General features: G+C 45.3%; 1 protein-coding gene across 3 annotated transcripts in view; it reads left to right on the forward strand.

Annotated features, from left to right (window-relative positions):
- The window catches only part of LOC138455382 (polycystin-1-like protein 2), a 900768-nt gene that overhangs the window by 345310 nt on the left and 528382 nt on the right, over positions 1–27076 (forward strand). For all 3 annotated transcript variants that reach the window (XM_069607102.1, XM_069607103.1, XM_069607104.1), the window contains one exon: positions 9890–10072. In XM_069607102.1, coding sequence (XP_069463203.1) covers positions 9890–10072 — 183 coding nt within the window. The remainder of the gene's footprint in view (positions 1–9889; positions 10073–27076) is intronic.

The raw sequence follows: 27076 nt of genomic DNA on the forward strand, positions 1-27076 counted from the left end.
TCTCTCTGACCAAAGTCTCCCAAAGTTGTCAACCACCCCAAAGGCATACTTACTATCAGTATATATATTTACTGCAAGCCCTTCGGAAAGTTCACAAGCTCGGGTCAATGCTATAATCTCTGCGGCCTGCGCAGAATTATGCGTGATTCTCTTAGTTTCCACAACCGTGCTTAATGTAGTGATTGCATAAGCAGCTGTGGATGTTCCATCTGGAAGTTTGAAGCAGGAGCCATAACAAAACAGTTCTCCTTGCGGATTATCCAAAGGGGTGTCTTTCAAATCAATTCTACCCTTTGTCTCTTGTTCGGTAGTATACAGACAGTCATGTGATTCTTCATCGCCGCAAGTAGTATCTTGCGGGAAAGGTAGGAGTTCAGCCGGATTAAGAGCACAACACCTCTTAATTTGAATGTGAGGGGCAAACAAGATCAATTCATATCTTTTCAACCGTGCAGAAGTGAGGTGTTGCGTTTGAGTTCGGTTCAGTAGAACATCTACAGAGTGAGGCACCATCAGGGTTAGATCATGGCCTAGGACCATTCCCTCACTCTGTTTTACAGACGCAGCAGCAGCAGCGACAGCTCGCAAAAATCTTGGCAAAGCGCATGCTACAGGATCAATGGCGGAATAAAAGTAACAGCACGGCCTATTCTTCCCTCCATGTTTCTGCGTTAATACAGCCAAAGCACATCCATCACATTCATGCACAAACAACACAAAGGCCTTTTCATAGTTTGGTGTGCCCAAAACTGGTGCAGAGCATAATGCAGTCTTAAGCAAGTCAAACGATTGCTGGTGTTCCGCGTTCCATGGCAATTGTGAAGGAATGCCCTTCTTCATCAAAGCCAACATCGGTTTGATCACTAGTGAAAAATTTGGGATCCACAACCTACAGTAAGAAGCCATACCTATCAAGGCTGTAACTTCCTTCTGTGTATTTGGGACAGACATGCCAGAATTGTGTTTTATTCTTTCAGGTGTCAATCTTCTTCCCTCCTTTGACAGGAGATAGCCTAAATAAGCAACCTCCTGGCAACAATATTGAAATCTTTTAAGCAAAGCTTTGTGACCATGCTTAGGATATGGATAAGCAATAACACAGTGCCCTCCTTACAGGCGCTCTCAGAGTCAGCAGCTAAAAGCAAGTCATCAACGTACTGAAGCAATGTACAGGTAGAGGGCAATTCAAGGGTAACAAGTTGTTCTTTCAAAGCCCTACTATAAATGCTAGGACTCTCTGTGTACCCTTGAGGAGCACGAGTAAATGTGAACGAGCGTCCCCCTAAGGTGAACGCGAACAAGTATCTACTATCCTTGTGTATAGGAATACTAAAGAAAGCATTCTTTAGATCCACCACACTAAAGTAAGTAGCTGTAGCTGTAGCTGGAATCATGGTTAGGATTGTCGTTACACCAGGCACAATTGGAAATTGTGGAGCCACGACTTTATTAATGGCATGTAAATCAATTATGAAACGGAATGGAATTGCATTATCGCCTTTCTTGTACACGGGTAAAATCAGACTATTACACAAACTTCCTGAAATTTCTTCAATCACCCCGCGATGCACAAAATCGGAAACAATGCATTTCAAAGCTTGCTCGCCCTCAACTGAAATCTTATACTGAGGAATGCGTGGCAGCTCAATTCCATGTTTCAAAACTATCTTAACAGGTTCAATCTGTAAAACACTGCCATCATTGTCGTCAACAGCCCATAAGCTCTCTGTTACATTAATGAATTCTGGCGGCAAAGGTCTAGTCAAGAATTGCTAGACAGAAAATTGCTGTGGTGAAATCGTCAAGCGCACTCCATCAGAAGAACAATAAATCACTGCATTTAATTATTTTAACAGATTCAACCCCCAGCCAGTTCTCTCCACAATTCGAAGTCAACAGAAATGGACAGTGGTCCGTAAAAGGACACAAAGAAATAGGTACCTGCAAAGAAACCGGACAAACAACTGGTGTGCCAGAAAACCCTACAGAAACATTGGTTTGCCCTGACAGTGGAATGTTTGGAACCTGTGAATGATCAATGGAACACTTCTGTGCTCCAGTGTCTATCAAAAACTGAGGTTTCTCATTTCCCACCACCATTTCAACGTAGGGACCTTTCTGATTGACGGGAATAGGTGTAGGGTCCAAACCCTGCTTCGGGCAATCCTAACGAAACAGAATGGCATCAAAAGGAAGCTCTTCAGATAAATATGCAGCGCAAGGATGATCAAATATGTTTCTGGTGTCCGCACTCGAAATCTGATTATCCTGCGAGAAAGGTTGCTGAGGATCCTGTGTAAACTGACCTCTACCAGGGCCCCCTACACCCGGGAGACCTCTGGATCGTCTACCCATATTTCCAAATGTGTTATTCGATCTTTGTCGAAGGACGGGGCATTGTGCACGCCAATGACCCTCTTGGCGACAATAGGCACACTGGTTAATGTTCACAGGACCCAAGGGCACATTCCCTTGCGGGACATACTGACCTCTAATCTGAGAACTACCCCCTGTGGGGCCTCTAACAATTTGCTGCAATAGCACTTTAGTTTTCAAATCACCTTTTCGTTTTTCAACTCTATCTTTTTCATTATTGACACGGTTCTCGTAGTACTGAGCCATGTGCAGTACTTCTGATTGCGATTTCGCCTGCCAAGCGCTCTCAGAAGACATCATTTGTGACTGGATGTCAGGCAGCAATCCACGCACAAATTTGTCCACAAATAACCTTTTCCCAGACTCTGTGCCTAGGTCTTGTCCGCTGAAATCTGAGAGTAGCTGTTTGAACCGATTAAAGAACTCGGTAGCACCCTCAGTCTTTCCTTGGATACAGGCCGTAAATTTGTCCCATATAATTCTTTTCCCTGGAATTATGGTTTTCAATTTTGCAATGATTCTATCAGGCAAAGTTAATATCACCTGAGGCGGTCTTTCACCAGCTGGCCTTTCTCCATCCAGTCTAGTTATATTTACCCATGTATCTCCCAACCCTGGCACGTTGTCTATAGTTCTAACTTGTTTCCACAAATCTACGGCCAGGAGTACAGGAAATAACAAATCGATATCGCCTAAGGTGAACACTGAGCATTGCAAGACGGACTCTATTCCTTTATAGAATCCTGTCGGATTTTTCCTAATATCAGGAATAGATTGTCTAATAGTGTTCACTTCCTGTCTTGAGAACGGGACGTGAATGAACTGCGATACATAATGTGCAGGAATGTCCACAGCGACTATATTTCGTGCAACATCAGCCGCAATCTCAACCTTCGGGACAAATGTCGGAGGAACCTCTCTCATAGGCAACTGACAAGAAGGTGACTCCGAACGCTTACTAAGCAACAGAGCTAAATCGAGCGCTAAACCAGTCGAAGAAGTGTCAAGTGAAAAAGCTCTCTTGTAAATACTCAATAACTCTGTGGGACAACTAATCTTTCTTTTTACACAATCATCCTGAAGGTACTCTATCATTACCTGTATCACTTTCCTCTGCATTTCTGGCGTATACTGACTATACATGTCATATACTTCAACTGGAGTTATCGACATATCCGAAATCCATCTAAGTGCGTCCTTCGTACAAATTCGTGCTTCCTCAGATATCGATTTAAGACAAGGAAGGACCCATTTCTGTACATACATACTTTCCTCCTTGTCATCCTCATTCTGCAACTTTTCTAACTCCTTTCTATTATTATTAATTTTCATTAAATACTATACTTCCAATGTCATGCTTACAGTACATAGTACATGCCGGCGACCCCTCCTGTGGTGCCGGATGGCTAAATTCCAAAGATTGTCTATCACTGCGGAACAACGCCCTGAAGCAGGTAGACAATTTCCCAGACATATCAAATGATTCGTGTTACCTGGTCAATAATTGTGTCTGCAGATACAATGCGCCAAATTCAAATTTTCAGGGTTGAATTAACAGTCGGGTCACGACTCACCTGAACAAACCTAAGGAGGTCCGATCGGATTTCAAAGAATCTTACCTAACTAATATTACCTTGTGTACGGTGATTTCAGCAAATCTGCCCACCTCGTTAAGTGGACCCTCGTCAAGACGCCGTCTGATACCACAAGCTAATCGTCCTGGGATCGGGTCGTGCAGCGCTGCTGAGGTGTCGCATCTCGTTCAGTGGGGCCCCTTTTGTCACACCATCCGATCCCAGTCTGATAGCGTGTGTCAACCTTCAACAATCCGGCATCAATCTTGAGGGTCCCTATTCGGGTGCCAACTGTGAAAACAAAATCAAAATATCTAGGCTGAGTACCCCAAAAGGAAATACACCGAACACGGGTTACAAAGGAACATACAAAGTACTTTATTTTATACTGAATCCAGTTACAAAAACAGAGCAAAATCAGATAGCTATCGGCCCTCAGTACAAAATAACAAACTCCAACGTTGTTCCACTTCGGGTTAATATTTCACTTAATACATCAACGATCTAGGGTTCATGCCAAGTCTCGAACAACCGCATAAAACTGGTTTACTTTTAATAGATGTATCAACAAGCCTATACAACAACTGTGTAATCTGGGATTTTCCATGTTAGTCTTCTTAAACATTAATACAATGTGGTTAAACAAGTGTTCTATGTTCAGTATTTGAATACATTGTTTTTATAGTATACTCGTGGATTAGTTTCTTTACACGAGTAATCCCTTACACACAAGTCAACGAAAGGACAAGGTCTCAGTTCATGACCTCAACAAGTGGCCTGCAGGCAAGTTACATATTAGCTATGTGCAGAGGTCAAGACGGCCATGTTGTATTTTGGAATGACATCGTCCACCATTTTAACTCACAGGGTGACTTTTACAAAGCGAATCCTAAAATGGCGTATTGGCCTAAAATGGCAGCTTACATTGATTTTAAGGTCAAGACCTTGCAACACGGATTCTTTTGCAAGCGACTTTCGAGCAGCTTGGTGTAGGCCAATATACATATATTTATTGCAATAGGAGGCACGATATAATTTCTCTTTTGACACAGTGGGCTGAGCAGCTCGCTGCTGCAATCTGAGCGTGATCTGCAGGTCGCAGGTTTGAATCCCAGCAAGGCCAACTCAGCCTTTCATACTTCTGAGGTCGATAAATGAGTACCAAATTCTGGGTGATATTGTACGGAAATATGTGTTCTGTAAAGCTCTTTGGATTAAAGCACTATGTAAATAACACATCATTATCATTCCTCCACAGCCAAGCTCTGCCTACTGTATCAGAAGTCAAAGTGAGGGGGAACTATTGGGAACTGAGTTCCACTACTTTTATTTTTTACTGTCAAATATTTCCCTACTTTTTACAATCATTTCCGCCCTTCTGGAAGCTTTCTTTTTTAAGTTAAAACATACCTCTTCACGTTACCACCCAATATCAGTTACAGCTAAACTGAAATCCGTTTGATGGTACTTTCATGACGCCTGGAGGACTTCCCTGCCTCCATGGATTCTAACTGGATTCATCTTAGCCAGGGGAAGATGAAGGTGGTCTTGCAGACACTGAGAAGGAATCCCTGCTCACCCCCCCATCTCCTCCTGATTTTTGGAAAACCTGTCAAGTTGTCATCTTAGGTTAACTCCTTAGGCGCTATAGTTGGTATGCTATCTTGTGGCTTTTGTAGGGCTTGTCCCTTCATCCCAAAGGACCAGAGTGTCATTCTTGTAGTAGCCTTAGGGATTAGTCCCTCTGACTATTCTAATCCACTCCAGGAAGGTTCTTCAATAAAACTCATTAGCAGACTCCAGAGCACACCAAACTGACTGGTTTCTGGACATAGGAAGAGGGTTCATTTCCAAGCTCCTCGAAGAAACCTCCTGTGATGTTCACTATGGCTTATAATTCAGCTTGAAGCTCTCTACATCATGTTCAAATGCATCTACGGGGCTGTTCCCGCCTGCCTTAAGGGTAACACCCCAGGGTGGAAGCATTGGTCTATGGAGGACCACAGACTATAGATCTGCAGGATTCTCTTTCAGACCAGAGGAGATATAAGACTTTCAGTCCTAAGACCCAGGCTTTAGAAGGATCTATGTTAAAATACTGAATTCCGAAAAGCTCAAGTTTCAAATTTGTGAAGCCGACTTGGTCGCATTTTGCAACTGAAGCTTTTCGGATTCTGTTCTTTTTTCCCCCGCTTTGCATTTAATGTATGCGGGGGACACCCCTGCAACCCCAAAAGCCCACAATGCTGAACTAGGTGAATGGGGGACACCCCCGCAAACCTCACTCACCTAGTTCAGTATTTTGGGAGTCATCATTTTCTATCATGCCAAATGCACAGAAAAAGCACATTCAGCATTTTATTTGTAGTTCTCTTGGTACAATACCACTTTAGAATACATTACCAAATTGTATTCATGATAGTGCAAGTTTCTCCAGTTTCATGCAGCATCTGTTCAGGAAGGTGTTAGGTATGGGTTGCAGCGGAGTTACGATCAGTGATTAGTGTCGATTTAGTTAACAAAGGTGATGTATAACCATTCCACCTGACTTAGAGAAAAAAAATAAAACTATAAGGGGCTCTCCTTTGTCCATTAAACCCATGTGGCTGTCAGTCTGCCCCGGCTGCAAGTCCTTTGGCACGTGTTAGAGCATGCTCCCGCCTATCCAGTCCCTGTCAGAGCCACAGTTCCTGTACTGTTTTGGGTACACTTCTGCCAATGTTCTGTATCAAATACTTGGTCATAGGGAAACTAACGCAGTGTAACGTGAGAGGTGTTGGTTCCTGTGCCATGGCATTCTTTCACTCACTTTGTGGGAATTTGTGTCTAGGTTTTTTTGCAGGGTGTCGAGACCTCTTCGGGGGCTGTCCCTCACTTCCTTTCCAGAGCTCTCCTGCCTTCATGATGCCTCAGTTCCCTACATTCCTTCAAGATGTCCTTGATGTTCCTTGCTTTTTTTTTATTGGGATGGGCTTATTCAGACTACTTCTTTTTAGGCCCAGTTGTAGTCACTGACAATGTCACATGAATTTTACTTTCCTAATCTTGAGTATACCTCAGAAAATGCATGCATTAATCTGCAAATGTTGTTTAGGATGGCATTTTAAATTGAAGGGCGTAACAAGCGAACAAAATCCATGGTGAATAAAATGAAGAAAAAAGATGCTACTCGCACACGCGGAGCCACCAATGTGTTTGGGGATTGCAAAGAGCAGTGGGAAATGAGAGCGATTTAGAGGAAATGAAATTGGGACACCACATGTTCTCCTTTTTTCTTCCTATTAGTCCCAAGTTCTTCGTTGACCTCCTTTGTCCACACACTTTGATGTTCCAGGTCACTAATACCTTTTCCCTGACAGTTGTTATATTACTGAATCTCTGTTTTGATATTCACTGACTCATGTGACATGCTACTAAACATCTGTGGCAAGGATCATTCTGTATACATTATTACATAAAATGAAGTAAGGTAACCAATATGAGGTGGGGGGTGGAGGTGAGATGCATTCCACTGCAGGACGTGAAGAGGAGCACCGGGGGTGAAGGTGGTTAGAAAACAGCTGGATGCATGGAGAGTACGCTAGGAAAGAGAGGCAAGAAACGAGGGCTCAGGATGACAAAGACAGTAGGACATGGGGCTGAGAGAAGGCGAGAGGTCAATATGAAGGTGAGAGTGAAATTGGGAACGGTGACGTGAGAGAATAAGAGAGCTAAATAATCACAGGAGATGGTAACTGGGAAAAATGGAAGTTGGATAATAACAGGCGCAGATCAGAAGAAAACTGGTATTAAATAGGAGTGGTGGAGCAAATGGGAGATAAGGCGATTAGGAAACTGGAGGAATAACAGTCGAGAAAATCAGAGTAAATCAGACAGTAACTGCAAAATTGAGGTGAACAAATCAGAGAAAGCTGGGAAGCAGCAGGTCAAAGGAGGGACAATGAGAGAGACAACTAAATAGTGAGAAGTAAAGTAGGAGTGATAGAGGAATGAGGGATACACAGCAGTGGACAGAGGCAGAGCTTCAAAGGAACCTGACGACAGAGGAAAAGGTGAGTTTAAGATAAACACTATGAGAGACAGTTAAGAGGATGTCAGAGATAAAAGTGGAAGGCATGCTGTGAAAGGTAGCTGTTGGAGAAGGACAGAGGCAGCACTGAGGATATAAGAATAAGGAAAAGATGAGAGGGCAGTTGAGAGAGCAGAGATACAAAAAGGGACAGTAGGAAGGAGATATAGGTAAACTGCAACGTGTGAGACGTGGAAATATAGCTTAGAAAACAATTTGGTGGTAAGAGAGAACCATGGAGAGGAAGATAAGAAGGGCAGTGGCAGAGGTGGAGGTTGGAGGGAGACTAGGAGATTTAGCAGTGACTGCACGGCAGACCTTTAGATTAGAGGACGTCTGGAAGTGCTACAAGTGAGAAAGCACTGAAGTAGATTTCCAATATTCTTGTCCAATGAGGAGAAAAGATATGCTATTGAAATAATTGTAGCTAGATATATGTGGAGACAAAGGACCAGGAGGAACATGTGAGATGGATGCTAAGGGAGTTGGAGCTAAAGGAGAATATAAGGGAGAAATTGAGACTGGCAAAGATGGATGCAGATTGCAAAATTAAAGGTAGAAATATGTGAGGGAAACTGGACATTAATGCATGAAAGGGCATCAGGGGTAGATATTGAGATACGAGAGAAGTTTCATTTCATTTGATCATATCGACAGTACATCATAGATGCAACAAACACAAACAATTACAATAATTCATGATTTCATACAATATGCAAAAAGATTACAATCAAATGTACTATGTTACTTCATAAATAATCAATTGTCAACCATCTCATAATTTAAAAGAAGACCAAAGGCTAAAACCGATAAAAATGATCAAAGTAGTAATCAAAGGGTGCTCTAGAAATGATCCTTTTTCCATTTTCATGGTGGCCACAGGGTAGAGAAGGCGGCGCGGATGGGAGAAGTAGACCAGGCAGGTGGTGGGCAGCATATGAGGTTGGGACACTTTGTAATTAAATGAAAATTATACTGAGTGATTAGAGGAAGGCGTATGCTGGTGGATGACCAGATTGCTCCGAATATTGGCTTTTACCATCAGACACAGTTCACGCTCATAACATTGCAGACCATCAACTGACACCACAGCTACATTCAACCTATTAAACTTTCAGAAGATCCACTGTCTCCTCGTCTATAACTAAATCCAATCTCTTATCTCCACTCCTTTAGTGCATAGACTCAGTTTTTGCTACAGTCCACAACTGGGCCGCCTATATTACTCTGTTTCATACATGGACAAAATCTTCAACTTTGCCACCATCACTCTGTACAACATGATATGCTCCTCTCCCACATCCCCTCACCTTCCTCCTGCTGGCGGGCTCACCATACACATCTGCTGCCTCTTTACGTTTCTAATCTAAAAATCCATCCACAGATTAGGCGCCCGCCATATTCTGATTCCTTGCTACTCCTCTACCCCTACCCTTCCTTCCACCAAGACTCGCCATACCTTCTGTACCCTCGTCTGTTCTTCACTCACGAGTGCTCCCCATTTCCGATCCTTCTCTCTACTTGCTCCTCATCCCTGAATCTCCATAATCCAGTTGTAAAATCCATCATCAAGAAGCTGGTTTCCAAATCAGCAATTAACCGTCACCTCTTCCTCCTTGAAAAAGAAACCGTCTTCTTCGGGATGATACAGCTGCTAATCAATGTTAGCGGTTAAGCCTTTGAGTGTCTATAAGAGTGTACAGTACAGAACGTCCTTGTGCAAAGAGTGGTATGCAATCCTTAATTCCTTTCCTACCCTCTCTGAAACAAGGAAGGTGAACAAGGGAGGATACGGGGATCAGGTAAATGTTAAATGAGGATGGTGTTTATGTTTTTGAGAAAGTAAATGTTTGAACTTCATTCTTCCAAGGTGGAAGCCAGCAGTACATTGAACGACGTGAGCATGTCCTTACTGGCAGTCAGCAGTGAAGAAGAAGATGGGGAGCAAAGGCGGAGGGATGCAGCAAGCTACCTGTTCAATGCAGTGAACAATGTGCTTGAGGCCAATGTAAAAAACACCACAGAAAGCAGCGAGGAACAGGACAGCACACAGGTGAGATACACTGCTCCACTGATATTTAGGATATTGCTGTATTGGCTTTTCAATGGCCATTTTTGTTAGGAGCGAAAACTGATTTGCCCGACCACACTAACGATTCAACGCCTAGCTCTACCTCATGCATGCAGCATGGCACAACACAAGGCGTCAGGATTAGAATGGACAAATTAAGAGACTTTTTTCATGTGTTGCTCAGTTGAAGACTTCGAATTGGATAAAAGGATTCCAGTGTCGCCGCTCCGTACAATGCAGATGCTGTCCTCATTCGTGCCTGCATGATGAAAGTGAGATAAATACTAGACAACACCATAGAAAGCGCACAACACTTTTTAACTCAGTGTCCCATTTAATTTTTTATTTATTTATGTATTTTATTTATTTGTAGGGTGCCAGTAACCCACAGGTATCATGGCGCCAAAACACAAACGCAGGACAACAAAAAAAAAGACAGGACCTTGACGGGATAGCGAGATAATCAGTAATGGAAGCCTAGTGAAACAGAAAGGTTTTCAATTGTTGTCGAAAGGGGCTCAGGACACCCTGAGATCTTAAATCCAAAGGAAGAGAATTCCAAATGGTTGCCGCTTGAACGGGGAAATATCATCCTGTGCTGTTTGTCAGTTTGAATGTGGGTATCCCAGCAATAGCTAGTGAAGGACCTCAATAAGGTGAAAGCCTAACGTTTTGTATTTCTTAGCAACTTCAATGTGATAGTCATTGATTAGAAAGTTCGAAGATCTGGAGCAAGCATAAGTTGCACCAAAAATCAACAACTCGGTTTTATTGTCATTGAGGCACATTCAGTGCTGGTTCATCCATGATTCAATATAGTTGTAGATGGTTTGAAGAGAAACTGAATCTAAATCATGGTCACCGGCCTGTACACAGACCAACTGTGTGTCATCATCATAGTTGGTAAAAACACCTTGAGGTTGTCCAGAAGGTCACACAGTTGTCTTATATAGAGATTGAAGAGTAAGGGGGAAATGCATGCTCCCTGAGGGACACCTGAGGGACACCACATAAAGTGGGAGTCGAGGGTGAGGCAGCATCACTCCAGCATACTCTGGAGCTCCTTTGTGAAATAAGTGACGGAAGCCACTTAACAGCATCATCACTGCATTGACCAATGTCCCCAAGAATGTAAAGCAGACCATCATGGTCCAGCAGATCAAAAGCTGCCAGTAAGTCCTAAAGTACAAGTAGACCAACTTTTCCTTTATCTGAGATACTGAGCATATTTGATTGAAGATCCAAAAGAGCTGTCTTCGTGCTATAGGATGGGTCAAAATCTGATTTCCCAGCATGTAAAATGTCATTAGCCTCAACAAAAGATTGTACCTGGAGCGTTGCAGTCTTGTCCAGAATTTTCAAATTATATATATATTGTTCGGCTCTTTGGGGTCAAGGCCAGGTTTACTGATCAGAGGTGCAACCGTGAGTTTTTTTTTATTACATCAGGGACCTGGTTATAGCAAAATGAGGAATTTACAAATCTGACATAGAAAGGAGCAAACATGTATATACTCAGTATGTTAAACTATTAGGGAAATCCACACAAAGGCCATCATTCATTGTTACTGGTATATTCTGGGCATGCTGTGTTTTGTGTAAATTGATGTCCTTGAGCTGGGAAACCGATGTAGAGGGGAGTTGCGGACTTAAGGGTTGAGGAATAGTGTCTGATAAGAAGCTTGATATTAGATGGGGTGAAAGGGCTGAGGCAGTAAAGTCACTGCACTTTGGAAGTAGCCGTTTGCCAACTTTTTGACTGAGAAAGGTTCATAAGGCGTGTGGTGTGCCTTCAACTGCTTTCGATTGCTATGAATGAACCATAGTATCCATTATCCTAACTCCCAACTCTGGACCTCAAATGTCCTCTTAAGAAATCCCCACCACCCACCAATCTGAAATGAACTGCTTAAAATTATAGCAATCGAGTGCCTCAGATTTACTTGAGCACAACAAACTACATTCCCAATATTCCAGTCAGTGCTTCACGCTTCATGTACTTTGCATTAAGGAACAATGTAAATATGCATTTACAATATCCTGTCACTCTCTAGCCAGCCTCCCTTGGCCCTCCTCCTGTCCCCACCTGTGTGGCTAAGAACCTCGGGTCATATTCGACTCCACACTTTCCTTTTCTCCACACATCTCTGATGTCTCTAAGAAGTCAAACTACCAACTACCGCCTCAGAAGTATTCTTCCTTTCCTCTCCTTCCTTCAGAAGCTCACTGTCTCTAGAGCTCTGGTTCTCTCTAGGCTGGACTACTGCAACAGCCTATTTCTAAATCTGGCTGCCACTACTCTCCGCCCTCTGCAACTCATCCAGAACAAGACTGCAAGACTTGTCCTTGACCTCAAATCCAGGGATCGTATCTCTCCAGCCCTGAAAACTTCATTGGCTCCCAGTGGCTGCAATGATTAAGTTCAAGATCCTTTGCATTGTTCACAAGGCCTTCTGGGGCACGGATTTGCAATACCTTCAACTCTCCCTTCGGAAATACCTTCCTACTCAAGCTCTTCACTCCTCCACCTCCAACTTCCTCAGGGTCAGTCACTTCTCTAAGCAACGAGTTGGTGGTAGATCTCATTCTTCGGCTGGGGCCTCCCTCTGGAATAGCCTCCCTGCCTCTATGAAACTTGAGGAGAACCATCTTCAGTTCCAGAAGCACCTCAAGACGCTCCTCTTTGCTTCTGCCTTCTCTCTTCCTCTTCCGTGCTGATCTCTGTCTGTTATTGCACTGGGCACCTGCCCACCCTCTGAAAACAGGCCCAGGTCCCTGCCCACCCAGCTGCATACCCGCACTGCCCCCTGGCAAACCTTGCACTTGGGTCTGTTTCAGGAACCCTACAGTCCGCTTACCTGCAGATTGAGAAAAACGCATTTTTCAGATCAATCACCATGTAATATCGTGCTTCCACTTGGATACTGCATAGTATCATCGCCGGGTTAGGAACTAAAGGAAAATCTGCATCTACAATCTGATTAATCAGTCTCATATCTTGTATATGTATACACAAACCTCCCTTCAATTTTTTGATCAGATACACTGCAGTATTACAAGATGAATCTGATGGCACCAGAATACCTTGTTTCATCAGTGCTGAAATGGTCTTAAATATACCCTCATCGGCCTCTCGAGACATGGGGTACTGTTTTGCTCAAGGAATAATCACCCCTGGCTTCAGCTTTATTCTGACTTTCCCTATACCCTTTAACAGACCTATGCCATAAGGGCCTGTGGTCCATAGGATATTTGGCACCTTGTCCAGGTCTTCCTCAAAAAATGCTGGACGCTGTTGAATTATTGCCATTTGCTGTGGGACTTTCCTGTTCACTATTCTTATCCAGTATGTAATGCTCATAAAGAACACTACTTCATCATCTGTTGGGTCTTCTCTAAACATGTCATCATCAGTAATGTCAGTCAATCTATACCCTTCTTCAAGAGCTATTACGGTTCTCGATGGTCTACCCTCATCATCTTTTCCTTCAAGCATCATCATTTCCCTTCATACTATGGCTGCTTCTAGTTCTATAGGGATGGTCTGTCCCCCCCTCTCCATCCATATGTATCTGTGGTCTGCACAAGAATTCATCAGGTATCCTCACAGTCAATCCCAATAAACCAGACAGCCATTTCAGTAGAATGCTCACCCCATGCAAGAAAACCTCTGGTTCTATTGGAACGCCACTAGCCCTGTGAACACCAGTATAAATATGCCCACTTTTAAGTAGTGTATTCCTGGTGTGGAACACATTATTCCTTCATCAGTAAATTAAATCGTCATGTTACGTTTTATCATCAGATCTCTTCCCAATATGTTAACTGGTGTCTCTTGTGAATGCAACAATGGACATATATGTCACACTCTGCTATAGAGACTGGTAATTCACCAGTGAAAGGAACTCGACTTGTAGTTCCAGAGAACCCTTGAGCATTCATGGCAATTCCAGACATTGGCTATTTTCCCTCTCGTATACATTAACGAGTAGCCCCAGTATCTACTAGAAAAGAAAAAGATTTGCCTCCTATCATCACATCAAACCTTGGTTCTTCTTGGGGGTCTGGTGTCACTGATACTGAACACATCAAGTCACACTGTGAGCTGTCCTATTGTGGGTACATGCATACCCCTGTACCTGTGAAGGGATTTCTTCCCACTACAGTGGCACCTCCTATTCTAGGTGTCAGTAGTTGTCCTGTGTTTGCATACTGTTGTGTCTACATGGGAGCTTGTCGTGACTGCCCTTGCGGTGGATTCATTTGCACTTGCTCTGGTTGCTGTGTTTGTTGCATTCACCGCAATTGCGACTGATACACTGTCAGATCTTGGGCAAACCCTTCCCTAGTTTGTGTGCCATATGGTGGAGGAAAAGCTGTCCCCCCTGTCGACAATTGGCCATTCTGTACATTCCCTTGGCTCCCACATACATGTGCAATGTGCCCTGTCATCCTGCAAGTCCAACATACAGGGGGTGTTAGACTAACAAGTACTCCTTCGTTAAATCCTCCATGCGCATTTTGATTCTCATTCTGTGCATTCTGAAACCCACCTTGATTATTTTGAAATCCCCACTTTCCTCTATAGCCCATACCTCTGCCTCGTAGCATGTACCCATTACCTCCTTGGTCCATCGGGCGCTGATTATTCACATGCAATGCACCCACTTTTTGCTGCATCCCCAATCCTTCTCCGCTTGTCAATTCCACCCCTTCAATTCACATTTTGACTATTTCTTCTGAACTAATTTGGTTTTCTCAATTGTCATAGCCTCCTCTTTCTTCTTTTTTTCCTCCTGCAATAGCCAATAGTGATGCATTATCGTCAGCTTTATTTGAGCCCATGGGTTCGCTTCCATTCCCATCTGTTTCTTCATTTGCCTCTGTACTTGCTCAGGCAACCCCTGACATAGAATGTGGTAAACGAATGCAATAGCTCCTGCGTTTCAAGTTACCAATGCTCTTGAAAATCCTGAATGTAAGCAATATGGTCTCCATCTTCCTTCAGTTTACGTGTCATAATTGCACCCATATCTGATGTGTCAGGATACTGTATCCTGGGAGCCCTCCACACATCTGCTCTGTAATTATTAAACGGCGCTCCGTCATGCGCTGTATTTTGTGCTGTCACAATCAAATAGCCTGCTCTGCTCCATATGTCATCAGCTCTTTCTCCAAGATGGCTGCCAAGAGACCCTTAATGTCCCCTATGGCTAATGTGTTACCTCCTGTCATCTCATCTAACTCGTATATCCATTTCCCAGCGCCCGACATCAAACTCGGGAGCTTGCACCTTAAATTATCTTTCTCCATCTGCAGCCATGGGATATACTGCAGTCTTGTTCCCCCTTTTTCCAATAAGAGAAACTGCATAAACCCTAACTTGCAGCCGGCTGCCATCGTCTGCCTATCCATGGCAGGGACAATCATCCCTGACCATCTCCTCGCTTGCACAGATCTTAGTCTGTTCACATATGGCAGTGATTCTCTATTCTCACAATACGATCATCCTCAGGGACGTTCTGGTACGGGATCTGGCATCCTATCCTTAGTTTGTTCCAGATCTGACCATTTTACTTCTTTGTCTGTCTGCAGGCTTTCCTCGGGGGCACACACGCTCGCTCCCTCTTCCCCTTGTCTGACCTGTCTTGTCTCCAAGAAATGTGACTATCATTCCCTTCACCCTTGTCTAAGTTCAGTCTACTTAAGGGCAATGCTCTATGTTCGAGGCTGAACAGGTTTTCTTCTTCACTTTGTGATTGATATGCTAGGGCTTGATACCCCTTCCCTTGGCTTCCAGATTTTCTACCTTCCTTTTATTCTTGATAGGCTTTATCGATCCTGTCTCCGATACTTCCTATCTCAAAGTTTTCTTCTTCTAACACTACTCTAGATGCCCCGGAAGTTGCTCCCATTAACGGAAGGAACTCTTCCATTCTGTTCCATCGTATTGCTGGGCTTAGCCCTACTGATTCTTTACAAATGATACTGGCATCAAGACCCCATTGCCTTCTCCTTCGTTGTAATTCTTTGTCTAATTCTCTTTGTTTTCTCGCCTCCCATCTAACTCTCTCTTCCTCTTGTCTTCGCTTCTCATTCCTGCTCTCCTTTCTTCCTCCTCATCCCTTCTTGTCGTTATCCTTTTGTCCCTTAATTTCTACTCTTCTTCTTCTTCTCTCTTCCTTTCTTTTCTATCTCTGTCATGATGCCCACTCCCGGGGAGCCAGTTCAAGCCCTGCGTCCCCGAAAGCGGACATCCAGTCCCCAAGGAAGGACCCAGCAACCCCATATAGGGGCTCTTTGGACAGTGTCCTGGCGCCTATGGCGCCAGGCTCATAAAAGACATCAGTCCTGGCACCATAGGCGCCAGGCTCATTATGGAAGTGCTTGGGTGCACTTACCTGATGCAGACCATGCTGCAGGATCCCGGCCTCCTTGAGGCCTGAAAGGAACTACTTAACATGTGGGACTAATTTACCATCCGGGCGTGGTCGGGTAAGGATACATTCCTGATTGGAAGAAGGATACATACCTCGAACTTCTTCCAAGGCTATTTAAACCCCACCCAAACAGCCACACGTGCTTCGCGTTGTTCTGCATCTAGCAGCTGGACGCTCACCGTGTCTGCTCCTGCATCCTGACTTCTGCCACGCCTGCCAGCATCCTGGATCACCTGCAAAGGAAGAGAAGAAGAGAACTGAAGAAGGAAAAGTCCTTACCTGCTAAATCTGCATCCCGGAGATATCTCGTCGACAATCCTGAAAAGGAAGACTCATTTAAAAGCTCATCGCGTCGATCGCTGCAGCGCCGCATTCCACTCACCTTTACAGGGCGCCTCCATGTTCAGCAGGGATCATCCGGATCCGCAGTCACGCCCCAGCGCCTAGGGAGAAAAAGACCAGAACAAAAGGTGAGAGAGAGAAGGGAATAAGGAAAGCTAAATCTCCACGTTAAGACTTACCTGTTGATTCATTCCTTCTTCATTTCGGGTCCGCGCCGCATCCTGGCATTTCCGGACCCCGGCCCCTAAGGGGAAAAAGAGACATCAGCGTTAATGAGCGAATTAAAAGGCATTACTAAAAAACAATTAAATACTTACCTGATTTCTACAAGGATTTCACCTCTCATCTCGGGTCGGTGCCTGTTCCCCGGCATTCCGTATCCTGGCCCCTATGGGGAAAAAGACACTAGCATTAGTACATTAATGCATGGACACAAGGGGAATCTCTTATCAAAAAACTTACCTGGAAGCCAAGCAAGTTTGGTTCTCACCAATCCGAAAATCCAGTGAAGTAACTGGATACCAACGCGCGCCTGCATCAGAAGCAGGATGGAGAGCTCGTCCTTCCAGACCCTAACGTGAGACGCTACGAGGAATCACAGAAGGGTTTCGAGGAAGGTGAAAGTGGGAGGCTGATTGCATTACCCCGCAGACAGTTAATCCCCTATTTTCGCCTACAGAAGGATACTTCTGCGAGCCAGACAAGCCAGATTTGGCGGCCCGGTCCAGTCCGTCTTCTGAACCCTGTGCATCACCTTAGAAGAGGTCACAGCAGCGCGAACCAGGCCAGCGCCTCCGTGGGAGTCAGGTGAGCGTTACAATCTCTGTCTTCCATTTCTCTTTGCCTATTGTCATAATTTTGTTGCTAATCTTCTCTTTCTTCTTTCTTCTGTTGTCCCTCTTAATACATCTGTTCTCGCTGCTCTCTGCTCTTTCTTTTATACTCCTCTTCTTTCAATCTCTTTTCACATTCCCCGTCTTTTCTATCCTATTCATCTTTACCTTCTCTTTGCCTTACTTCCTCGATACTTTTCATATCTAGCTTGAGTAATATCTGTCCTCCCATCCATTCGTTTTGAACGAGCGTTACCTTGTCAGATTTATCCTTCTCTCCTTTCCATCTCTTAATCTCTCTCTCTATTTCTGTCGACATATTCGACCGTTCACTATTTTCTTCTTTGTCTTGTATGATCCTAAAGATCTCTTCTTTTCTCTTACTCTCCTCCGGACTATCGTCACTGCTATAAGCAGGTGGTTTGTATATCGGATTACTATACCCCATCGCCGCTTTCTGTTCCTATAAAGGATGCAACCCTACCTCTACTGCACTAGCGCCTTTCATTTCGGTTGAGGTAAGGGGAGCAGAGGGCTCAACACCTTCCTCCTTACACTGGCTAAGCATCCACTCCTCCGTTGGCAGATCTTCTCTTTCTTCCTGGTATATTCTCCAAAGCTCTAGAATAGCTATCCTTTTCTCTAATTTCTTCCCCGTGTACGCAGCGTGCAAGTATGTGCTCATGTGTTGCAATACCGCTTTTGCCAGTGATCCCCCTTGTGGCCACGGCATGAACATCTTAACTGCTGTGCCTTTCACCCATTCCGCACTATACTGTTTGAGCTTGGGCATGTGCTTTGGCAGTGTCTTACATAAATGCATCAGAGGAGTGTCTCCCATTGTGACGAGTCTCATTTGAGTGTCAATACTTACCAGATTTTATAAAACGGCATTCACCACTTTTCAATACTTTTAAAACAATAAATAAGAGTGTGCCCCAACAATCGCTGCTCACACCGCTACTTTTTCAATTCTCTCTGTCTATATTAGGAATGGTACCAACCTCTTTCTTATATAGTCCCTATAATTCCTTAACTTCGCCTCAATTCTTTACAACTCTTGTCACTTTTTCGAAACCTTTATTCAATACATAATACACAGACAGATGAGTCGACTTTGCACATATACTAAAAATAGCCTCTGATCACCATTTTTTTTCCTCGTCTCTAATCAATTACTCTGTCACAGATTTCAAATCGTCTGCTTATGTGAACCTGTTCACACTTAGCCTAGTGACTCCCGTTGGAGTGTGAGACGACTTCTTCTAGACTCCCTTGGGTCAGGTTTCTCAGGCACTATATCTCTTCACTCAATATTTCCTGTTACTTTAAAATTACCACAATCCTGTCCCATTAGTTTGCCATTCCCCTTAGTCTACTCACCATTCGTCCGTCTATCGACTCAAGGCCTTCGGTATCGTCTCCTCCTCCAACCGACCACTTTCGCCTTCCATCCGCAGAGCACCCGTGGAAACAAGTTAGGGATTTAATCAAATAGGAACCCTGCCCACTGTCTCAGTTTTTCTTGCAAGATTTCCATTCGGCTACTCTCCACCGGAAACCCTGGGATCTTCTGGCTAGATTGTGGAAGGATGTCGATCATCCAAAAATCGGGACCTAACTGGTCGATTGGTTAAAACCATCCAACATTTCTACCACCTGAACTTATGGTCCTCAGTGGTTAACGAGCCATGCAGTGGATGGGATGTAGAGTAACTCTTAAACCAAATAATCAAACCAACTCAGGAATATGGCAAATTCCAATATACTGTTTTATTATCAATTGTCTAAAACAGGGAGTTACAACGGACATCAGCGGATGTCACACAGCAATCTCTCGAAGCATTTCATAAAAAAGCATACTTTTATAACACAAATTTGTCATATGTGATGTCATACTACGTGGCAAACAAGAGAAACCTACGGGGGTTGTGGTTGGCTCAAGGGGAACATCTAAGTATACTTTATACAAGGGGTCAGGTTGTGATTGGACATCTACTGTTAGGTGGACAACTCATTCCCACCCCTAGTGCAAGTAATCTTCAACAATTTTTAGATACACGGTATGTCATTGGCTCTTGAACCATAAGGCCCTTTGTTATATGGCCCACCATAATTGGTTGGCACACTCGTGCCAGTCTGGAACATTCAGCTAACTAGCAGCATGTAAAGTCATACCCCAGGTGCTAGGAGGTGGACTCGACTGTACTTCCCCACCCAATTAGTCCAACGTCTCTCATCACCCATGCCTTCTGCCATGAAGATTGTCTTTGAACTTGACCTTGCAAAGTATCCTCGTCTCTAGGAATATAAGGGAGTGAGAGCATGTGCTATCGTTAGTTCTGGAACTGAATGCCCATCCTATGTTCATCCTCAGCTCACGTGACAGGGGATCGTACTTTGGCCTGGTTTGCAGCCTTTAATGGTCTTAAATGAATAAAACTTGGCACTCATGGTGTTCTTTCTTGCACCTTGATAGGGAGCGTTTCAGACTCTCAGGTTTACTGCCTTCAAGAATAGATAACCGGCCTTTGCTTGCTCCAACTTTGATACCAAGCCAAACAAACCTTCTTGATTCTTCCACGATCTCAGCTACTTATTTGTTGCGACACAGCTCTTGATCCTTCTTTCTCCATGGGTCTATTCACTACTTATAGCCAGCTTCTATGATCACCTAGTCTACTTGCGTTGCTGCATCTGTACAGTTATCAAATTACTTGCATTTTCTGCAGTGCTCTTCACACATGCAATCTTCTTTTCACATATGAACATTCACTTGGTTCTTTTTCATCATCAGTTTCTATAAGGTTCAAACATCTTCTTCTTCAGCCAATCTTCTTAGTGTGTCATGCTCGGTTCATGTGACGTCACCAGCTCCTCTTTATCTCATTTTCATATTCCTTCGGGAACTTCCTCCAAGAGATTGTCATCTCTTCGGGAATACATCTAATATGGCTTTCTTAACGGATACCTTTTCTAGAAGTTTCTCTGCTGAATAGTCACAACTGCTGGTGTACTTCCTGCAGAGGCATTCAGCTGTTCCTCTATAGGTTCTCAGAGTGAAAGGGCTACCGACCACACGGATGAGGTGGAAGAACCTGCTCCGGACAAGAGGCTCCCGTGTATTCCTCCTCAAGACATGGCATTGAGCCACAGAATGGTGGCCAGACATGTGGCAGAGCCTTTGCAGCTGGAGTCTGAGCTGGAAATGAGGCCGCATGGGACACTATCACTATCTGAGTGGGTCAGACACTGTAGCAGCAGCCCTTTCCCCCAGGCAGTGACAGTGGCCAGCAAACATCAGCGGACTAGTCCGCCCAGGGATACATCTACACCAGTTGACCCTTGGGTTACCCCTCACAGGTCCCCAGAGGAAATTATCCTACCAAGTGCATTGGAGGGCCAGGAGCCTTCTAGAGGGGCCAGTGCTTCAGAGGGGCTAGAGACTTCCAGAGGGCCTAGTGTTTCGGAGGGCTGAGTTCCCCGTCCAAATCATGTGGCGTGTGAGGGTCGTTTTTACAAACGATTCTTAACCCTCAAGAGGCCGCAACAGATGGCAGGGTACCTCAAAGATCATATTAGGGATGTGATCCCACATATGTTGCCCCCTCATATGCTGCCTCTGGGACCTCTGCCACAGCCCCCAGAGGTCGCAGTCCTAAAGTTCCTAGCTGTTCTGCCTCCTCTCCTTGTGCAGGCCCGCTGCCACCATCCCCTCCGCCGCCTCTACCGCCTCCTCAAATACTGCTGCCCCAGGCTACGCCCTTGCAGGGCAATAATCTGCAACAGGGCACTAGTCTGCAGGAGGCACGCAAGGTGCATAACCTGGCACCCAGGTGCAGGATGATGGCGCAGGATGGTACTGATGATGACACAGAGGAAGCAGCGGCCCCAGCCTCAGTCAAGGCATTTCATGGCTGGCTCCAGGGTCTGGTGGAATTTCTGGGGCTTCCACAACCACAGCAGGCTCAGTAGGAGTCGGGGGTGCTAGCTGAAGTGTTGTCTCTCAAATCTGCCAGCAGGTCAGGCATCCATCTCCAGAAGGATGTTCTCTGCCTAGCAATGAAGCTCTGAGAAAGGCCGGGGAACAATTTCCAAACTAATAAACGGCTGGATGGACACTTCAGGCAACTGGAAAAGGATCAATTGCTGCTCTTGGCAAATCCTCTGCTGCACTCCTCAATTGTGGTAGCAGCCTACATTTATTCCAAAACCTCTGGCTCCTTGACATCTTCTTCTGTAGCCAGCTGTTTACCTAAAGAGGACAATTTGTTGGAGTCCTTCGGCAGGAAGGTATACCTCAATGCGGTATACCTCAATGCAGGACAGCATTTACAGCAGGCTAACATCGACGTTCTGCTCTTGGCAGCTAACCACAAGCCTGGGAGGGTGTTTGGTGACTTCCTTCCAGACTTACCCCTGGACAGGAAAGTGGCGTTCAAGGCAAGTCTGACGGAAGCAAGCACAGCAGCACAGGACTTCATGGAGTCTACTGTCTCCCACATAGATACAGCCAGCCGGGGCATGTGTGTGAGAGTGCAAATGCAGAGAACCCTCACACACACTTGGATGCATGCCACCAGGTTCTCCTCAGACAACCAAGAGCAAATCCTGGAACTCCCATTTGAGGTTTCAGATCTGCTCCACTTGTCTACGGAAGATGAACTAACGAAGAAAAAGACACCCATGCAAACTGTCAAGTCTTTGGTGATCTTGACCAAACCTGGTCCTAAACCTTTTGCCCAAAGTCAGGGCAGGTCTGACCATAAGCCGAGATCCTTCAACAATTTAGGGGTTTCCAGGATAGGAAAACTCGACAACCAGTTCCCACAGAAGGAAGCAGCAGCGCACCACACATGACTATTTTCTCTCCCCTTCTTCCACCCTGACCTCTGAAGGAAAAAAGTGATGAGGTTCAGGTCAGGAATCACAGCTGTCTTCTTGTTGGTCGATTGAATTTGTTTATCAACACTTGAAAACGTCTGTTTTCAAGCCCCTGGATCCTCTCGATAGTCTCAACAGGATTTTGTTTTCCTCTTGCCTTTCACCCTTGGAGTCAGTGCTTCTTCAGGGCAAGGGCTCTGATTATTATTCCGAATTCTTTGCGGTACCCAAAAACAACCAGGCGGGCCTGATGGTAGTTCTAGATCTATCTTTCCTCAACCTTTCTCTACCCCTCAAATGATGATATCACCGGCTCAGATAGCGGAGTCACTGTGCACAGGAGACTGATTTGTTCCCTAGACCTAAAAGATGCAGTATCTGGTAATATTACCCCATGTATATGGTTGCAATACAGATGGTCCCCGGGAAAAGGCTGTGGTGACTTTATATATGGTGATCATATATATGGGGTCAAGGGGAGCAGAGGTGTCCCCCTCTCTGCTGGAAAGAAAAAGGGTTTCGGTGGTTGCGGGGCTGTCCCCCGCATGTTCAATGTGATAATGTCCCTGCAAACCACAGCCATTTGTTGGCGACATTTTTGTCAGCATTTTTGCTGGGACACATGGAACCAAACATGCATTCCTGCATGTCCCCATCTTTCAGCCGCACAGGTAATTTCTGTAGTTCACGATCGTGATGCACAATTTTTCTGTACAAGGTACTACTGTTCGGCCTCAATTCATCAAGATTATGAACCCGGTGGCAGGCCTCCTTAGCCTAGCGGCTCATCTCCTGTATCTGTTACTCACCGCCTGCAGGACTGCCCTGGGCGTTGAGAGAATGGAACACCAACTGGACCGGAAACTTCTGTCACTGCTGAGTATAGTCCGAAAAGGACCCCTCAGACTGGACTGCCTCTCTTGATGTGGCTCTTTAAGATAATGAACCCCCTTGACTGTGTCAAGTAGAACAGGCAGGTTGGTGTATTACCCAAAAGAGCGGGGGAAAAAACACACCGCCACACCAAGCTGCAAAATACAAGAAAAGAGGTTAGAGGCAATATTAGAACATTAAAGGTTGATGGAGATCTAGGAAGTGGGTAAGTATCTGAATCAGGGTTGGCAGCTAGTGATTTGAGAGTTCTAAATAGAGGAAAGAAAAGCAGGGCTTAGTGTTTGAAGTTCTAGTTAGGAGAGTAATACTGATAGAAAACCAAAGAGAGACTCTTACCCCCTTATGGATTGGAAGATGTCCAAAAGAGAAACACAACGGAGGTATAAAATAACAAACAGGTAAGGTTAGTAGAGGGTAGCTTCCCGAACGGCACGAGGGTCGCAACTAGGTTCGGGGTGGTGCAAGGAATCAGCAAGGTATCCAGCTTGCACAAATGAGCTATCACAAGTCTGTCTTAATACTCCTTTATAGCAGATTTCAATTGGTGAACAAGACAAATCCAAAAGTAGCTCGCAACTCTTACCGTAGGTAGGCTGATAAGATAGATGGAGGTAATCGTCCAGCCAATAATTAGAGGGAATGTCACAGAAGAACTGGATCGAAGAGTGTAACGTAATACACTAACAGCAAAGAGGAGAGCAATGGCAGATCAGGACAAGACGATGGCCAGGTCAATAAGCGTTCCAAGATCGGGTTTCAAGTGGGCTGGCCGGGAGGATAATCTGAAAACAGGTCAGTAAGCGTTCCAAAGTCGGGCTTCGAGTGGGCTGGCCAGGAGGATAATCCAAAGGCAGGTCAGTAGGCGTTCCAAAGTTCCGGTCAACAGCCGGTGAATCAACTGACAGACGAGGGGCGCGCGAAATAGAAATCAGGTAACAAGTCCGGAGTCAAGCACAGGAAAATATCCAAATCAGTACACACGAACAACGGCGAGGAAAAGCAACACTAATTAGAAGCGCCGTATCTTGAGTCACGTGTGTTTTTATGTGATCAAGGAAGCGTCAAGGTCAGCTGATCCTGCGACGGAGCATACTCCTGCGGCGTGGTTTCCCTGACAAACGCCAGCGCCTCCAGAACGGGTAAGCAGGTATTGGCAGCCGTCCTCTTCGGGATCGAGAGCGCCGCGAGCAGAGCAGAGCGGGACGGTGCCCATGTGTAACAGTATCCTTAACTGGACAAATGGTTGGTGACGTCCAGTTCCCTGTAGGAGGCTCTTCGTTCATGCCAGAGACACAGACATTCTATTTCAGCTGGGGTTCTCCCTCAACCAAAAGAAGTCCCAGCTTTGCCCCTCCCAGTCCCTTCAGTTTCTGGGGGTCAGTTGGGATACGATAGTGCAGAGTGTCTTCCCTACTCTTGAATAGCTGAAGTCTCTCCACAAGGCAGTCAACTATTTTCTGCACAACTCTTCAACTTCAGCGTGGTGGTTTCAGCACTTGCTCAGTCTCATGGCCTCTTTTGTCCTGACAATTCAACATGCCAGACTCAAGATGATGCCCATTCAGGTTCACCTGGCGGCCACCAGGGACCAGGAAATGGTTTTGCAGTCAGACAGACTGTTCATTCTTCCTACACTTCACCCAGACTTGGAATGGTAGCTCCTCGACAGCAATGTGCCAGTGGGTGCCCCATTCACTCCTCTGGAGCCCTCACTGCTGGCCATGAGGGCTGGGGTTGGGGGGGTGACCTTGGACTCTCATTCCATTCATGGCTCGTGGTCCAGGGAGGAGGCAAGCTCCCACACAAATTTGCTGGAGCTCTGGGCTGTAGGCTTCACGCTCAGGGCGTTTTTCCCCCTAATCAGGGGCAGGACAGTCTTAGTCAGAACTGACAATTCAACAACAAAGTTTTATTTAAACAAGCAAGTGGGAACCAGGTCGAGAGCACTCTGCTTGGAGTTGATCACAATCTGGGAAGGGGCTCTGTCTCAGGGGGTCTGGATCAAAGCAGTACATCTCCCGGGGGACAGCAATACAGAAGCCGACAGATAGAGCAGGTTGTGCTTCAACACTTATGAACGGGAGTTGGACAGCAGCTCCCTAAAGCCTCTTTTCCACAGTTGAGGCAGCACAGACATCGACCTCTTCACATCCCAGGACAATTTCAAGTGCCCCATGTTTGCATCATGGGCAGGGCAGGCTCTGGGCTCTCTGGGGACGCGCTCCAGATATCGTGGAACAACCGCAGCTGTTATGCCTTCCCTCCACCTCCCTTGCTCAAAAGGATCCTCTGCAAGTTCAGGTCTTCCATGGGCTGCAGGCTTCTTCTAATAGCTGCTCAGCGGCTTTTGAGATTTTGGTTCTTGGTTCTCCTACGGCTCAAGTTGCAGTTGCCAGTCCCACTGCCGATCTATAACAGAGGGTTGCTTTTGAAGCAGGGGGAGCGGTATGGCACCCAGATGCGGGGAAACTAGCCCTCACAGCCTGGCTCCTGACCAGCTAAAGCTTAGGCTGGTGCATTTGTCGGCTGATAACTGTAACATGTTAGAGGTAGCTAGGAAGCTGTCTACATGCTCTCAATACAAGAGCAAGTGCACCATATTATGTCATTGGGTGCAGGAAAAGGGGGTGGATCTCCTCACTTGCTCTTTAGACAATGTCCTCTCTTTTTCGGCCCACTTGGCCCATTCCGGAGTCCAGGTGGACACCTGCTGCATTTATCTGGTGACCATAAGAGCCTGCAAACACTGTGAAGAAGGAACCTTCTCGGCAGCAAACCCGGTGGTCAAGGCACAAATCAAAGGCTTGTAACATCCGTTTCCATGGGTGCAGAGGTCCCATCGCATCTGGGACTTGAATGTGGTGCTGTTGGCATTTCGGCGCAAACCATTTGAGCCATTAGTTTCAGTAGATTTCAAGTGAGTAATGCTAAAGATGGTCCTTCTAGTGACGCTCAGGTTGGTGCATAGGATTAGCAAGCTGCAGGCCCTGTCAGCATGCAAGCCATTTATTTTCTTTCACAATCACAAGGTGGTCCTTCGGACACACCCCAAGTTCTTAACAAAGGTGTCACCCTTCCATCTAAATCAGGGAATCTGCCTGCCAGTCTTATTTCCTAACCCCCAGTCAGATGCAGAGTGGTCGCTGCACTCATTGTGTCTGCCGAGGGTACTCCCGAACAAAGCAGCTTAGTAGGACAGAGGCTGTGTTTGCCGAGTGGTCTATCCTTTGAATGTATGCTAATTTTCGCAGCAAGGGAATTAAGCCGAGAGAAAGTCATATTGAAACACACTTCATCCCTTTAAACCCTTCCCACGAATGTGTATTTGGTGACATATGTTTTGTGATGTGCATTGACTCCCCCAGCATAGCCACAAACCACAGATTATGGTTGACTGCAGCGCTACATGGGCAAAGGCATTTAAACATGCAATTTGGGGTTGTGTAAATCAACCATCATGCAATGCAAACTGTGTCCATTATTTTGTGTGTGTGTATGAGCGCGCACACTCAAGTTTGGCGCACACACACACGTGGGGGAAATGGGTTCTGAATTGCCCACTTCCCATTTAATTTTATTATTATTATTTTATT

This window comes from Ambystoma mexicanum, chromosome 1p (genome assembly GCF_040938575.1).
Source record: "Ambystoma mexicanum isolate Mex_15411 chromosome 1p, UKY_AmexF1_1, whole genome shotgun sequence".
Classification (NCBI taxonomy): Eukaryota; Metazoa; Chordata; class Amphibia; order Caudata; family Ambystomatidae; genus Ambystoma; species Ambystoma mexicanum.